This window comes from Oncorhynchus clarkii, chromosome 6, assembly GCF_045791955.1.
Source record: "Oncorhynchus clarkii lewisi isolate Uvic-CL-2024 chromosome 6, UVic_Ocla_1.0, whole genome shotgun sequence".
In the NCBI taxonomy this organism is placed as follows: Eukaryota; Metazoa; Chordata; class Actinopteri; order Salmoniformes; family Salmonidae; genus Oncorhynchus; species Oncorhynchus clarkii.
Window position 1 is genome coordinate 49411303 of NC_092152.1, and position 15681 is coordinate 49426983.

General features: G+C 42.1%; 1 protein-coding gene across 1 annotated transcript in view; it reads left to right on the top strand.

The window, feature by feature from the left end:
- Positions 1-15681, top strand: part of LOC139411258 (zinc finger MIZ domain-containing protein 2-like) — an 89128-nt gene that overhangs the window by 58755 nt on the left and 14692 nt on the right. The window contains exons 11-16 of the mRNA XM_071157313.1: positions 395-605; positions 824-929; positions 3043-3200; positions 3518-3585; positions 3702-3770; positions 4064-4308. Coding sequence (XP_071013414.1) covers positions 395-605; positions 824-929; positions 3043-3200; positions 3518-3585; positions 3702-3770; positions 4064-4308 — 857 coding nt within the window. The remainder of the gene's footprint in view (positions 1-394; positions 606-823; positions 930-3042; positions 3201-3517; positions 3586-3701; positions 3771-4063; positions 4309-15681) is intronic.

Consider the following 15681-nt stretch of genomic DNA (forward strand, 5'->3'; position numbering starts at 1 on the left):
TATACCCTGCTATTCTGCAATGTACTGTGCTATATTATAAACTGGGTGGTTCGAGCCCTAAATGCTGATTGGCTGAAAGCCGTGGTATATCAGGCCGTATACCATGGGTATGACAGAACATTTATTTTTACTGCTCTAATTATGTTGGTAACCAGTTTATAATAACAATAAGGACCTCAGGGTTTTGTGATATATGGCCAATATACCACGGCTACGGGCTGTGTCCTAGCACTCCGCTTTGTGTCGTGCAAGAACAGCCCTTAGCCGTAGTATATTGGCCATATGCAGTACCACACCTCCTCGGGTCTTATTGCTAAACCATGCTATACTATACTACTATATTGCTGTTGTAGATGATTTGGTGTGTGTGGGTGCGTGTGTGTACCGTACGCAGGCCGGACTTGGAGCTCCAGTTTAAGTGTTACCACCACGAGGACCGTCAGATGAACACCAACTGGCCGGCGTCGGTGCAGGTGAGCGTTAACGCCACGCCCCTCACCATCCAGCGTGGCGACAACAAGACTTCCCACAAGCCCCTGTACCTGAAGCAAGTGTGTCAGCCCGGGAGGAACACCATCCAGATCACGGTCACAGCCTGCTGTTGTGTAAGTGTCCTGCAGCACACACCTACACTCTGTTGAATGGAGTTTCACCATTGTAATCAACTCTTCTGCAAGTTTCACGTCACAGTTAAAATTGAGGCACAGTCAAACCTGTTGCCCTCTATGTAGAGTGTTCACTATTGCACTGATAATCTCTAATCCCAAACATCTATTTCGCTGTCTATCTCCTCCTCTCTACCCCTCGCTCTTGCTACCTGCAGTCTCACCTGTTTGTGCTCCAGCTGGTCCACAGGCCGTCAGTACGCTCGGTGCTGCAGGGCTTGATGAAGAAACGGCTTTTGCCAGCAGAGCACTGTGTCACTAAGAGTGAGTGGGGCATTTTATTTATTGAACCTTTAATTAATCAGGAAACTCCCATTGAGATATAAAATCTATTTTACAAGGGAAACCTTGCATTTGAACTAGGACTACCTCTGGTACCACCATTTGCCATTCTCAGTTGTCTCAAATCTATTGCAAAGTCTGAATAAGCTTTTAGTAGTATACATCGCCTTCGGAAAGTATTCAGACCCCTTGACTTTTTCCATAGTTTGTTCCATTACAGCCTTTATCTAAAATTGATTAAATTATATTTTTCCTCAATCTACACACACTACCCAATAATGACAAAGCAAAAGCATGTGTTTAGAAAATGGTATAAAAAAGGTATTCTTGGGTATGACGCTAGAAGCTTGGCAAACCTGTATCTGGGGGGTTTCTTCCATTCTTCTCTGCAAATCCTCTCTAGCTCTGTCAGGTTGGATGGGGAGCATCGCTGCACAGATATTTCTCTATGTTCGATCGTGTTCGGCCGCTCAAGGATATTCAGCGCTGTCTTGGCTGTGTACTTAGGGTAGTTTTCCTGTTGGAAGGTGAACCTTTGCCCCAGTCTGAGCGCTCTGGAGCATTTTCATCAAGGATCTCTGCACTTTCCCACAATCCTGAAATCTCCCAGACCTGCTGCTGAAAACATCCCTACAGCATGATGCTGCCACCACCATGCTTCACCGTAGGAATTGTGCCAGGTTTCCTTCAGACGTGACTCTTGGCATTCAGGCCAAAGAGTTCAATCTTGGTTTCATCAGACCAGATAATCTTGTTTCTCATGGTTTGAGATTCCTTTAGGTGCCTTTTGGCAAACTCCAATGAGACACTTATGTGCCATTTACTAAGGAGTGGCTTCTGTCTGGCCACTCTATCATATAGGCCTGATTTAGTGGTGCTGCAGAGATGTTTGTCCTTCTGGAAGGTTCTCCCATCTCCACAGAAGAACCCTAGAGCTCTGTCAGAGTGACCATCCGCTTCTTGGTCACCTCCCTGACCAAGGCCCTTCTCCCCCGATTGTTCAGTTTGGCCGGGCGGCCAGCTCTAGGAAGGGTTTTATTGGTTCCAAATTTCTTTCATTTAAGATTGATGGAGTCCACCTGTGTTCTTGGGGACCTTCAATGCTGCGTCTTTTGGTACCCTTCCCCAGATCTATGCCTCAACACAATGCTGTGTTGGAGCTCTACGGACAATTCCGTCAACCTCATGGCTTGGTTTTTGCTCTGACATGCACTGTCAACTGTGGGACCTTATATAGACAAGTGTGTGCCTTTCTGAATCGTGTCCAATCAATTTACCACAGGTGGACTCCAATCAAGTTGTAGCAAAATCTCAAGGATGATCAATGGAAACAGGATGCACCTGAGCTCAATTGAGTCACATAGCAAAGGTTCTGAATACCTATGTAAATAATGATTTATTTGTAATAAATTTAGAAATAATTTAAAAAAAATCTGCTTTCACTTTGTCATTTTGGAGTATTGTGTGTAGATTGATGAGGAAAACATGTATTTAATCAATTTTAGAAAATATTAAATACTCGGCTATTTAGCAGATGATTTTATCAAAAGCTACTAACGGTAGCGCATGCATAACTATTCATATTGGGGGCCCCAGTGGGAATCAAACCGTAATCCTGACATCGCAAGCACCATGCTTTACCAAATGAGCAACACAGCCTTTGTGAAACCTGTGCATTCATTTCTCCATCCCTTTTACGCTACTGCCCCACGATAAGGCACTGACCACTACGGCATCATAGTATAGCAATACATCCTGTATCTCTACAATGGGGACTTCACTCGCCGCATGGCCTATGGGTCTCTAAAGCCCTGTTCACACTGCACTTAGCTATGGGAGCTTTTAGCCTGGGGCAAAGATAGTGTTCACTCTTGCATATTATCAAGTGGGTTAGCACCAGCCTTAGCCCAGGGCAGAGTTCCATTGTTACCTAATTTCAATATTCTACTCCAGAAAAGTGACAGTTGGTTTCAGTGAACACAGGCTAAGTTAACACAGGGACAGTCTTGGCATGGGGCTAAGGATAGCCCAAGGCTAAGACAAATGCAGTGTGAAAAGGCCTTAAATTCACTGTCTCCCCCGTTCCCCACTGCAGTCAAGAGGAACTTCAGCAGCGGCACCATCCCAGGGACACCGGGGCTGAATGGGGAGGACGGGGTGGAGCAGACTGCTATCAGGGTGTCCCTCAAGTGCCCCATCACCTTCCGCCGCATCCAGCTGCCAGCGCGAGGCCATGACTGCAGACACATACAGGTCAGTACTCCTTGCCAGTACCACACCGATCGGCTCCACTAACACTGCTCCCTCAGAGTGGAAAAAAGCAGTGCTGCATCTGAAATGGCTCCCTATTCCCTAAATAGTGCTCTACTTGTAGGGTACTATATAGGGAATAGGGTGTCACTTCAGACGCAGCCAGTGTTGATCCTTCACCTGTTCCCTAGAGATAGGCTACACAACTCTTGAGTGCCAAGGAAGTCATGTGAGGGTTTGTGAGTGACGGATCAATATTATGTTTCTGTTTCTGGATGAATTTTCGGCTAATCCTACTCTCTCTCTCAACCTGGTTTCAGTGTTTCGACCTAGAGTCCTACCTGCAGCTGAACTGTGAGAGGGGGACCTGGCGCTGTCCTGTGTGCAAGTACGTTAGAATAGTAGACTACTACATAACTCCCTTGCAGGATTCAAATCGATTGAAGCTCACTACTATGTCCTAAATAGATTGTAGCTCACTACTACGTCCTTTCCCCCTTGCAGTAAGACTGCTCTACTGGAGGGTCTAGAGGTGGACCAGTACATGCTGGGGATCCTCATCTACATTCAGAAGTAAGAACCAACTCCCCAATGTCATTCTGACTTGTACTTGATTGTGCTTTATATTCTTTCCCCCATATTCCTCTCCCATTCTCTATTATCCCCCCAATCCCCTCAACAATATGTCTCTCACAAAACCCAAAACACAGTTGCGTCCTGAATGGCAGCCTATTCCCTATTTGGTGCACTACTTCTGACCAGAGCCCTATCTGGTCAAAAGTGGTGCACCATATAAAGAATACGGTGCTATTTCATCTGCAGCCATGTATCTAAAACGTTTATCTCTGAATTTTACACGCACGCAGCTCGGAGTATGAGGAGATTACCATTGACCCGGTGTGCAGCTGGAAGCCCGTTCCCATCAAACCCGACCTTCACATCAAAGAAGAGCCGGATGGTCCGGCACTGAAGCGCTGCCGCACCCTGAGCCCCAGTCACATGATCCTGCCCAGTGTCATGGAGATGATCGCCTCCCTGGGCCCAGCCTCATCGCCCTACCCCTCCATGCCAGCAGGGGGAAACGGCAGTACTCCGGACTACCCCAGCCAAGGTAGACTGACCTAACTCCTCTCATGTGGTAGGGAAGTGTGGTGCCATTTTCACTTCCATTTCCACTTTTTTTAAAGTATTTTTTTTATGGGCTTCCAGAGTAGCCTGAAATCCAGAACCTGATTTCTGCTAGCATTCCACTCCTTGGAATCTGTCACTGCCAAACGTGTATGGCAGTAAAAGGACTGGAAAAGAGTGGAAAGTCAGCACAAACAGAATGGTATAGGGGAGAGTTGGCTAAGTCGAGCCAAAGTGTTAGTTGAGCCACCTGTTGTGTTAGTTGAGCCACCTGTTGTTTCTAGGAAACTATACATAAATGTATTCTGTGACCAAATATCATCAATGCATCAAATCAAAATGTATTTGTCACATGCGCCGAATACAACAGGTGTGTAGACTTTACTGTCAAATTCTTACTTAGCTTCTTATGGCTGCATCCCTTCTCAATTTCCGCCTGAAGACATACCCTAATCTAACTGTCTGTAGCTCTGGCCCAGAGGCAAGGATATGCGTATTCTTGTTATCATTTGAATGGAAACATTCTGAAGTTTGTGGAAATGTTAATTGAATGTAAGACAATATAACACAATAGATCTGGTAGAAGAAAAGAGAAAGAAAGAGCATACGTTTTCTGTTTTTTTTTATTGTTATAGCATCATCTTTCACATGTACTAGAATAGCCAAACAGTCAGATAGGATGCTGGGGATAATTTTGATGGATAACACAAGAGGGCAACTGTAGTTGTCAAAGTTTCGACTGATAACATCAGGAATGGGTGAGCTACATGACATTTTGCATGAAGTCACCCAGTTGTCCCACACAAGTTACCCAAATGTACCCAAGTGGCCGAATTGGTGAAATTATATATAACTATATACAACAGTGTAAATAACTATATACAACATATCAAAAAGCAATTCTAACACACAAAAAAAATTACAGAAACAATTTTAAAATATATATTTGAATTTTTAAAAATTTTAAAAACAGGGGTATACCCTTTGGAAGACCCTCAGTCCTCTACACAATATTTTGATGCTGGTGCCATGTCCCATAGCAGTCTCTTTCTGCTGTAAAGCAGAGGCAAACCAAACAAGTGGTGCAGGTGATGGGGGACTTCATGTGACAAAGAACACAATGACGCCTCCATTTTGTGCCCTTTTGGCCCTGAGGCACATTCATGCCTGCAGTTATGAACTTTGGCATATGAACACCACTGGTGGCAGGAGTAGAGGGGGCAGAGGTAGAGGGGGCAGAATGTGATGCAGTGGACTTTGTGCTATAGCCAGCAAGCTCCCGGATGAGCAGCTCCCTGAAGGCTAGCTGTGAGATGGGGGGCTGTGCACAGCTCTTCGCCATTTCCTTCTGCAGGATGAAGGAATTCACCACAGCAATGTCAATGAAATGGTAAAACAATGTATTGTACCATTTCTTTGTCTTGTGGAGAACATTGTAGTACCCTATCAGTGCGTCTGATAGGTCTACACCTCCCATGCCCTTGTTGTAATCCTTGATAGCTGCAGAAATGGGGACATTTTTGGTGGTCCATGCCCCAGTAGTGTCCTTCACACGCCTGACGACGTGATCGCCACTGAAGGACTTGTGGATAGTGGAGTACATCACCACCTCTCTGGTATTCATCCACTTCACAAACAGCAGGCCATCTTCACGGATCCACCCGCTAAGGCATGTCGTTCACCTTTGTCTTCGGAAAGCCCACTCTGTTGGTCCGAATGGTGCCACAAGCCCACACCTCCAGCTTCCTCAGGTCTGCAAACAGGGTAGGGCTTGTGTAAAAGTTGTCCACAAAGTTTGTAGCCCTTCCCCATCAGTTGAAAATCCCAAAACTCCATGACGGAATCGTAACTGAGTCCCTTACCAGTCGCAAAACTGCTTATCCCCTCATAAACCAAAAAATTGCATGTGTATGCACACACACAATCAGCAAAAACAAACAGCTTGTAACCCCATTTTGTTGGTTTGTTACGCATGTATTGTTTTAGGCCAATTCCGGCCTTTGGGGCTACCATCTCATCTATGGACAAGTTCTGGGTGGGCTGAAAATGGGTCTTGCAGGCAACCATGCTGGGGTAGAGAGGTTTGACTTTGCAGAGCCTGTCAAACCTTGCGGTGCCTCTCCCCCTGTCATTCTCCTCATCAACTTCTGGGTCACTGATGTGAAGCGCCCGTGAGATATTTAGAAACCTTGTAGAGGACATGACAGTGGGGGTGAAAGGCAGTTGATAGAGTGGGGATGTTTTCCAGTAATCCTTTAGGGTTTTTAATTTCCCCAGCCCCATGTAAATGACCAGTGAAAGGTAGCAGAAAAGGTCTGACATGGAAATGGGCTTCCATGCCTCTTTCTTTCCTGCTTGCTTCTTAGCCCCATATTTGTTTGTATTACACACCAGGGAATCAACAACTGACGGGGTGAAAAACAGTTGAAAAAGTTGCATGGGTCTGTATTTCAAGGTCATGTCCAGCTGAGGTCCTGGTGGCCTTTTTGGTCTGAATATTGGAGGATGTGGCTCCACATCCTCCTCCAGCACAGAGTGCCATTGCCCCTCTTCCTCTCTGCCAACAGGTTCCACACTTCCCTTCCTCCGCTTCTTTGTTTGTGTCTTCACACCTCTAGATGGCCGGGCGGGGGTAGGTGTGGAGCCGGAGACAGCAGGGGTCCGGCTTGATGAACCCGCTTCAGTGGGGGATGGGCACCTTGGCACCGGGGGCTCCCAGTCGAAGTCGCTATCACTGTGAAAGAAAACATTTTAAAGAAATATTTATGTATGAGCCTTTTATCATCACGTAAAATTAACATATGAATTGTATAGTGCAGAGGGAACAATCACTAAGCTGAAGTGCTGTTCCATTCAACTCCGGCCATTCTTGTGGGCCTGCCCTCCCCTCAACAGCACCCAATGGCTATTTCATATGGAAATGGAGTGGAGTGGAGTGGAGCAGCAGGCGCAGTGGCCATGTGTGTTTGCTGTTCTACTCCATTCCATTTTAATAAAAAATAGAAAATAAATATGTCTGACATGGAATATATATATATATATATATACACACACACACACACACACACACACACACACACTATGTATAGCCAATGTGTACTTTACACATTTCATCACACATTTCATTACTGATTATATTTCTATAAATTGCAAAAAAATAAATAATAATTAATAATATTTTTGCAAAAAAATATATCAAATTATATTACAAACAACGGCATTAGCATTTACCAGTCCAGGATTATATCCTCTCCTTGCAGAAACATATCTTCAGTGTTTGAGTCATAACTATGCTCACTCAAAGATTCTTCAAACAACAAATCTGTCTCACTTTCTCGATTAATTTCTTCTATAATCTGGTGCAAATCTGTATACTTAAATTTGGACTTCGCTTTTCCTGATTTATGCACAATGATGTGTTCTATGAAATCGTTGAAAAAACACTTTCCAAAATACTGCGCGTGACTGCAACAAGTCTGATGGTCAATGGCGAATGGAAGTTCGTCACGCGTGCGTTTACGAACAAGTGATGGTGGTCCAACCCATAACCATCACATACTGGCGTTTACCTCAGCTCATTGGCTATCTACCAAGCTAGATTTCAAGAAGATCAGTGGTCATTGGGCAGAAATACAGTCAATCAACAAAACTTCGCTAATATTATTGGTGCGCAATGAGGTCATTGCTCGTTGTCTTCAAATCAGTTCATTTCGGTCAGTACGCCCCGCAAAAAGAACTATCAAGTATGGCTGTGTTACAAACATCCAGAGGATTGCAATGAAACCAACCATGACTACATAAACAATTGTTTAGTGTGTGTAATTACGTTGAATGCTTCGTCAAAAGTTGATAGAGATAGAATTCACGACACAAGCGGTTTACAAAATGTTTCGTGTTAGGCTATAAAAATGGATTTTATCAAAGAAAACTGCACTTCCTTTGATCATTGGGACCCTCAGGAGGAGAAATAAGAGCAAGATATCAGAATGTAAGTCATAATGTTACCTTCAGATGTGAACATGTCAAACCTGTCATGGCGGGAAAAGTTTGTTGTTGATTGCGCTTCTCAAACAAAAGCATGGTATTTGTTCTCTGTAATAGCTATTTTAAATTGGAAAATGCAGTTTGATTACCAAGATTCTAATCTTTTGAAGGATGTAAGACACTTGAATTTTCAAGAAAGTTTAATGTTACAATGTTGTATTTTTAGTTTGTCGCTCTGAAATTTCCCTGGATGTTTATCCCCGTTAACGGGATCGCAGCTCTAAGTCCTTTCCCACCGATGCAGAATTAAAAGTAATACAAGTTTGCTAAACAATAGAAATGGTAACACAATAAAATAACAATAGCGAGGCTATATACAAGGAGTTGACTCGGTACCAAGTCATTGTGCAGGGGTATGATGTAATTGAGGCAATATGTGCGTGTAGGTAAGAGTAAAAGTGATAATTTCGTGGAATCTGTGAAGAAAGAAATCACATGGAAAAAGTGGTAAGCAAGTTAGGTCCAAAAAACTGGTCGGTTTCATGATGCTTGCATCTATATTGTTTTATTTAACACCAGTTGGGGGTCTCTATAAGCTTCAGTATGAGATCCTAAACCTATCTAGAAAGTGCATCCTTGTACAGTGGTTTCTCCTTTAAAAGTAGCAGCGTATTGCAGCACTGCTTGCATAAATTCTATAATATCTATGCATAAATTACATAATTCTATGGCACATTTAAGTGTGAACCACTGGTACCATTGTTAGTGCTAGTTTGACCACCAGAGCGCATCTTTGAGAAGCATTTGATAGCCTTCAATAATGGCTATACTAGAGAATGCGGGCAAGCGGGAGACCGGGGTTCACTTCCCCGATGGGGAGGAAGCAGTAGGCTGTCCTTGTAAATAAGAATTTGTTCTTAACTGATTCCATATGTGTTATTTCATAGTTGTGATGTCTTCACTATTGTTCTACAATGTAGAACATAGTAAAAAATAAATAACAACCCTGGAATGAGTAGGTGTGACCATACTTTTCACTGGTACTTGCTTAATTAATTTGATTAATATTATGGTGGTTCTATTCCAAGAAAAATGAAAAACTCTCTGGGTTTCAAAATATGGCGCTGTACAACGTGATGGTCAGGATTACAGTACTGGGCTATTGAGCTAAAGAATACCTGTATCGTGCGGGCACGCGGGAGACCGGGGTTCAATTCCCCGTCAGGGAGGAAGCAGTAGGCTGTCCTTGTCAATAAGATGTTTTTTCTTAACTGACTTGCCTAGTTGAATAAAGGTTACACTAAGAGCATAACATTTCTACACCCTAATTTTCTAATTCTAATCTAACCAATACCCAAACGGAGATTCAGTGAAAAATAAAACATCTCATTGATTCATCAAGACCAGTCCCCATGCTTGTCTCAGAGCAGTGCGAAACGGTGCTTACATAGTTGTAGGCTATTGCTTCTAACTTCAATATGCTTTTTAAATAAATAACATCACATTACTCAACACTAGTCAGACTCATGTCGCCTACAGTAGGCCTGCAATATATGACGTGACTCCAAATTTAAATAAATTACTATAAAAATCAAACGTTCATGAAATCACACATGTAAGATACCAAATTAAAGCTACACTTGTTGTGAATCCAGCCAACATGTCAGATTTCAAAAAGTATTTTCGGCAAAAGCAAACGATGCTATTATCTGAGGGTAGCACCTCCGTAAACAAAGAGAAACATATTTCAACCCTGCAGGCGCGACACAAAACACAGAAATAAAAATATAATTCATGCCTTACCTTTGAGCTTCTTTTGTTGGCACTCCAATATGTCCCATAAACATCACAAATGGTCCTTTTGTTCGATTAATTCTGTCGATATATATCCAAAATGTCAATTTATTTGGCGCGTTTGATCCAGAAAAACACTGGTTCCAACTTGCACAAAGTGACTACAAAATATCTTGAAAGTTACCTGTAAACTTTACCAAAACATTTCAAACTACTTTTGTAATACAACTTTAGGATTTTTTTACGTAAATAATCGATAAAATTGAAGACGGGATGATCTGTGTTCAATACAGGAGGAAAATAAACTGTAGCTAGCTTTCTGGTCACGCGCCTCTATCTAACAGTAAACTACAAGTGACCCTCGTTCAAGATGGCCGTACTTCTTCAATACACAAAGGAAAAACCTCAACCAATTTCTAAAGACTGGTGACATCCAGTGGAAGCGGTAGGAACTGCAAGAAGGTCCCTTAGAAATCTGGATTCCCAATGAAATCCCATTGAAAAGAGTGACCTCAAAACAAAACAAAAATCTGAATGGTTTGTCCTCTGGGTTTCGCCTGCTAAATAAGTTATGTTATACTCGCAGGCATGATTCAAACAGTTTTCGAAACTTCAGAGTGTTTTCTATCCAAATCTACTAATACTATGCATATTTTATCTTCTGGGGATGAGTAGCAGGCAGTTGAATTTGGGCATGCATTTCATCCGGACGTGAAAAAACTGCCCCCTGTCACCAAGAAGTTAAAGACTATTAGAAATAATTTTTATATTTTGATCCAAAGCCATGAATGAGTGAGTCACTCAGCTTTTTGTAGGTGCTGCTGTATGACTGCCATCAACTTGATGATAATATATAACGACATTTGAGGTTATTTTGTTTTCAAAAAAACTATAGTGAGCTATTGTAATCAGAATAAAAGCCAAAATAATATTTGTAAAGGCCAAAACATTTATTTCTGTTTTTAGAGGGAGGGAAACGCTTGGCCAATTGTGCGCCGCCCATAAAGGTCAAAATATAGCCCTGCTTAATAGCCATATAATGGAGCTGTACAATGTGACCGTGTGTGTTTTGAGAGTATTTTCATCATTATTTTATTAACGAAAGCATAACGATGCTGATGAAGAAATAAACTACTGTACAGTATATGCTTTTACATTAAAGATAGTAAAGCATTTAAAGCATGTTGAAGATACAAGCCACCTGCATTTGTTTATTAGGCTACTGTGCAGTCTGACAAGTAAAAATTGCCTACAGTACATACTGTAATAAAATAGGAAAGTGCCTAATTCCTTACATAAGGGAGAGCAGGCCATGTCCAGACCTTTTCTTTGACCTCAAGTACTCGTTAACTCGGTCTTTAATGCCTTTTCTAGTTGCATCAGTCGTGGACAGACACTTCTGAGACACAGTATTAATGATGAACACACAGAGGTTCACTGGTAAGCCACATTTGCCTCTGGATCTATCCCAGTTGGTATTCTGTGCCCACTCGTGATATCTCTCTCTTCGGTTACACTTCCTTGGAATAGCAGAACAGCACAATGGTCTGGACGGCCCTTGCTATGGCTGGTGAACAGTTGGTCAAGTTCTGTTGTCAGAAGAGGAATGGAACTGACGACCTGACGAACCCGCCAGGTTTGTTGACTCTTCCTGTCGGAGGTGGAGTTCCAGAGCTCACGTGTGCCTGGCATGGATTGTGACTCCATCTCGTTCCTCGCCCACTTCAACGTGTCATTCCCCCCTGACTCTCCGCCAATGGCGTCTGGCTCTGGACCAATGCATCAGCTGTCGCCCTAATTTTTACACCCTGCTTTTCTAAATCTAGTCTAACCAATACACAAATGGAGATTCAGTGAAAATAAAAATCTCATTGATTTATCGAGACCAGTCCCTTTGCTTGTTCCAGAGCAAAGAGTGCTAAAATAGTTGTAGGCTATTGCTTGTAACTTCAATATTGTCTTTAAATAAATAAGACCTACACCACTTTTAACAGCACGTTACTCAATACTAGTGAGACTCATGTCACATATGGTAGGCCTACAGTATATTGAAAAATATGCTGTGACTCTCCGCCAACATGGGCTAGGTTGGTCTCCTGTGTGCGGCTCTGCGGCCCATCCCGTGCCCCCTGCCCTCGTGTCTTGAACCTCATGCTCTTTCAGTGGATACAGCTGGAAAACTGCAAGACAATCCCATTGTGCGCCACTCGGGAGCCATGAACAATATGACCAATATATATAGCTGAAGTCGGAAGTTACACCGTAGCAAAATAGATTTAAACAATTCCTGACATTGAATCAAAGTAAAAATTGCCTGTTTTAGGACAGTTAATATCACCACTTTAATTTAAGAATGTGAAATGTCAGAATAATAGTAGAGTGATTTATTTAAGCTTTTATTTATTTCATCACATTCCCAGTGGGTCAGATGTTTACATACACTCAATTAGTATTTGGTAGCATTGCCTTTAAATTGTATAACTTGGGTCAAACATTTTGGGTAGCCTTCCACAAGCTTCCAGCAATAAGTTGAGTGAATTCTGGCCCATTCCTCCTGACAGAGCTGGTGTAACTGAGTCAGGTTTGTAGGCCTCCTTGCTCGCACATGCTGTTTCAGTTCTGCCCACAAATGTTCTATGGGATTGAGGTCAGGGCTTTGTGATGGCCACTCCAATACCTTGACTTTGTTGTCCTTAAGCCATTTTGCCACAACTTTGGAAGCTTGGGGTCATTGTCTATTTGGAAGACCCATTTGCAACCAAGCTTTCCTGACTGATGTTGCTTCAATATATCCACATAATTTTCCTTTCTCATGATGCATCTATTTTGTGAAGTGCACCAGTCCCTCCTGCAGCAAAGCACCCCCACAACATGATGCTGCCGCCCCCATGCTTCACGGTTGGGATGGTGTTCTTCGGTTTGCAACCCTTTTCCCCCAAACATAACGATGGTCATTATGGCCAAACAGTTCTATTTTTGTTTCATCAGACCAGAGGACATTTGAAGTACGATCGTTGTCCCCATGTGCAGTTGCAACACGTAGTCTGGCTTAACCTCTAGCGTCGAGCAATCCCGTATCCGGGAGCGTAATCATAGCCTCAAGCTCATTATCATAACGCAACGTTAACTATTCATGAAAATCGCAAATGAAATGAAATAAATATATTGGCTCACAAGCTTAGCCTTTTGTTAACAACACTGTCATCTCAGATTTTCAAAATATGCTTTTCAACCATAGCTACACAAGCATTTGTGTAAGAGTATTGATAGCTAGCATAGCATTAAGCCTAGCATTCAGCAGGCAACATTTTTACAAAAACAAGAAAAGCATTCAAATAAAATAATTTACCTTTGAAGAACTTCGGATGTTTTCAATGAGGAGACTCTCAGTTAGATAGCAAATGTTCAGTTTTTCCAAAAATATTATTTGTGTAGGAGAAATCGCTCCGTTTTGTTCATCACGTTTGGCTAAGAAAAACCCCCGAAAATTCAGTCATTACAACGCCAAACTTTTTTCCAAATTAAACTCCATAATATCGACAGAAACATGGCAAACGTTGTTTAGAATCAATCCTCAAGGTGTTTTTCACATATCTATTCGATGATAAGTCATTCCTGGCAGTTGGGTTTCTCCTCTGAAGAAAATTGAAAAATACACGCAGGTGGAGATTACGCAATAATTGCAATGGAGGACACCAAGCAAGCACCTGGTAAATGTAGTCTCTTATGGTCAATCTTCCAATGATATGCCTACAAATGCGTCACAATGCTGCAGACACCTTGGGGAAACGACAGAAAGTGTAATCTCATTCCTGGTGCATTCACAGCCATATAAGGAGACATTGGAAAACAGCGCCTTCAAAATCTGGGGCATTTCCGGTTTGAAATTTAATCTTGGTTTCGCCTGTAGCATCAATTCTGTGGCACTCACAGATAATATCTTTGCAGATTTGGAAACGTCAAAGTGTTTTCTTTCCAAAGCTGTCAATTATATGCATAGTCGAGCATCTTTTCGTGACAAAATATCGCGCTTAAAACGGGAGCGTTTTTTTATCCAAAAATTAAAAGAGCGCCCCCTATATCAAAGAAGTTAATTTGTGGCGATTTTGGAGCAGTGGCTTCATCCTTGCTGAGCGGCCTTTCAGGTTATGTCGATATAGGACTGGTTTTACTGTGGATATAGATACTTTTGTACCGGTTTCCTCCAGCATCTTCACAAGGTCCTTTGCTGCTGTTCTGGGATTGATTTGCACTTTTCGCACCAAAGTACGTTCATCTCTAGGGGACAGAACGCGTCTCCTTCCTGAGCGGTATGACGGCTGCGTGGTCCTATGGTGTGTATACTTGCGTACTATTGTTTGTACAGATGAACGTGGTACCTTCAGGCGTTTGGAAATTGCTCCCAAGGATGAACCAGACTTGTGGAGGTCTACAATGTTTTTTTTCTGAGGTCTCGGCTGATATCTTTAGATTTTTTCCCATGATGTCACGCAAAGATGCACTGAGTTTGAAGGTAGGCCTTAAAATACATCCACAGGTACACCTCCAAATGATGTCAATTAACCTATGAGAAGCTTCTAAAGCCATGACATAATTTTCGGGAATTTTCCAATCTGTTTAAATGCACATTCAACTTAGTGTATGTACAGTGAATTATAAGTGAAATAATCTGTCTGTAAACAACTGTTGGAAAAATGACTTGTATCATGCACAAAGTAGATGTCCTAACCGACTTGCCAAAATCATAGTTTGTTAACAAGAATTTTGTGGAGTGGTTGAAAAATGAGTTTTAATGACTCCAACCTAAGTGTATGTAATCTTCTGAATAATAACAGGGTAAATAATATATCTGTCAGAATATACAATGGGCTTTTATATAATTCTATAATAATAAAAATTTAGTATTATTACCTTAGTTTAAAAAATAACAATACTTTGGAGATTTTCAAGTAACGTAAATGAGCGAGGAAAAAGGCAATTCTTGAACATTGGGTGAGACTTTGTAAATAAGACCAGTTTGTTATCTAGAATGATTTAATTCTGTTTATAGAGGGAGAAACCAAAATCCTACAATCTCATGGGTCTTCCAGTTGAGGCCGGCACGGGTATTGAACCGTTATCTGTAGCAACACAGCTTGCATTGCTATGCAGTGTCTTAGACCATTGCGCTACTCAGGCCTTGTACAACGTGACCGGTCGGGAGTTGGCTAGACTTCTACAGTAAGAGCAAAAATAATCCTAACAAAATAAATAATAAAAACCTTACTGTAACAACAGTTTTAGTAAGTAATGCTGAAGTCGTGCACAATTATCAGTTTCTATTTAGGTTTATGTCGCCCATGCTTTGTCAGTTAGAGACACAGTAGGACCCAAAATCATAATCAGTGCTCTAACACCCCCTTGTGCTGTCCTGGCGCAATGAAGTGGTGACGCAGGGTACTGTACTTAACCACAAATTACCTTTAAGTACCGCAGTGTAAGCTTGCATTTTTTAAAGGAACCACTGTAGCTGTGTGTAGGCTAATACAGTCAAAATGGTTCCCGTGGATGATCCAAGGGCAAGTTCAAATCAAATCAA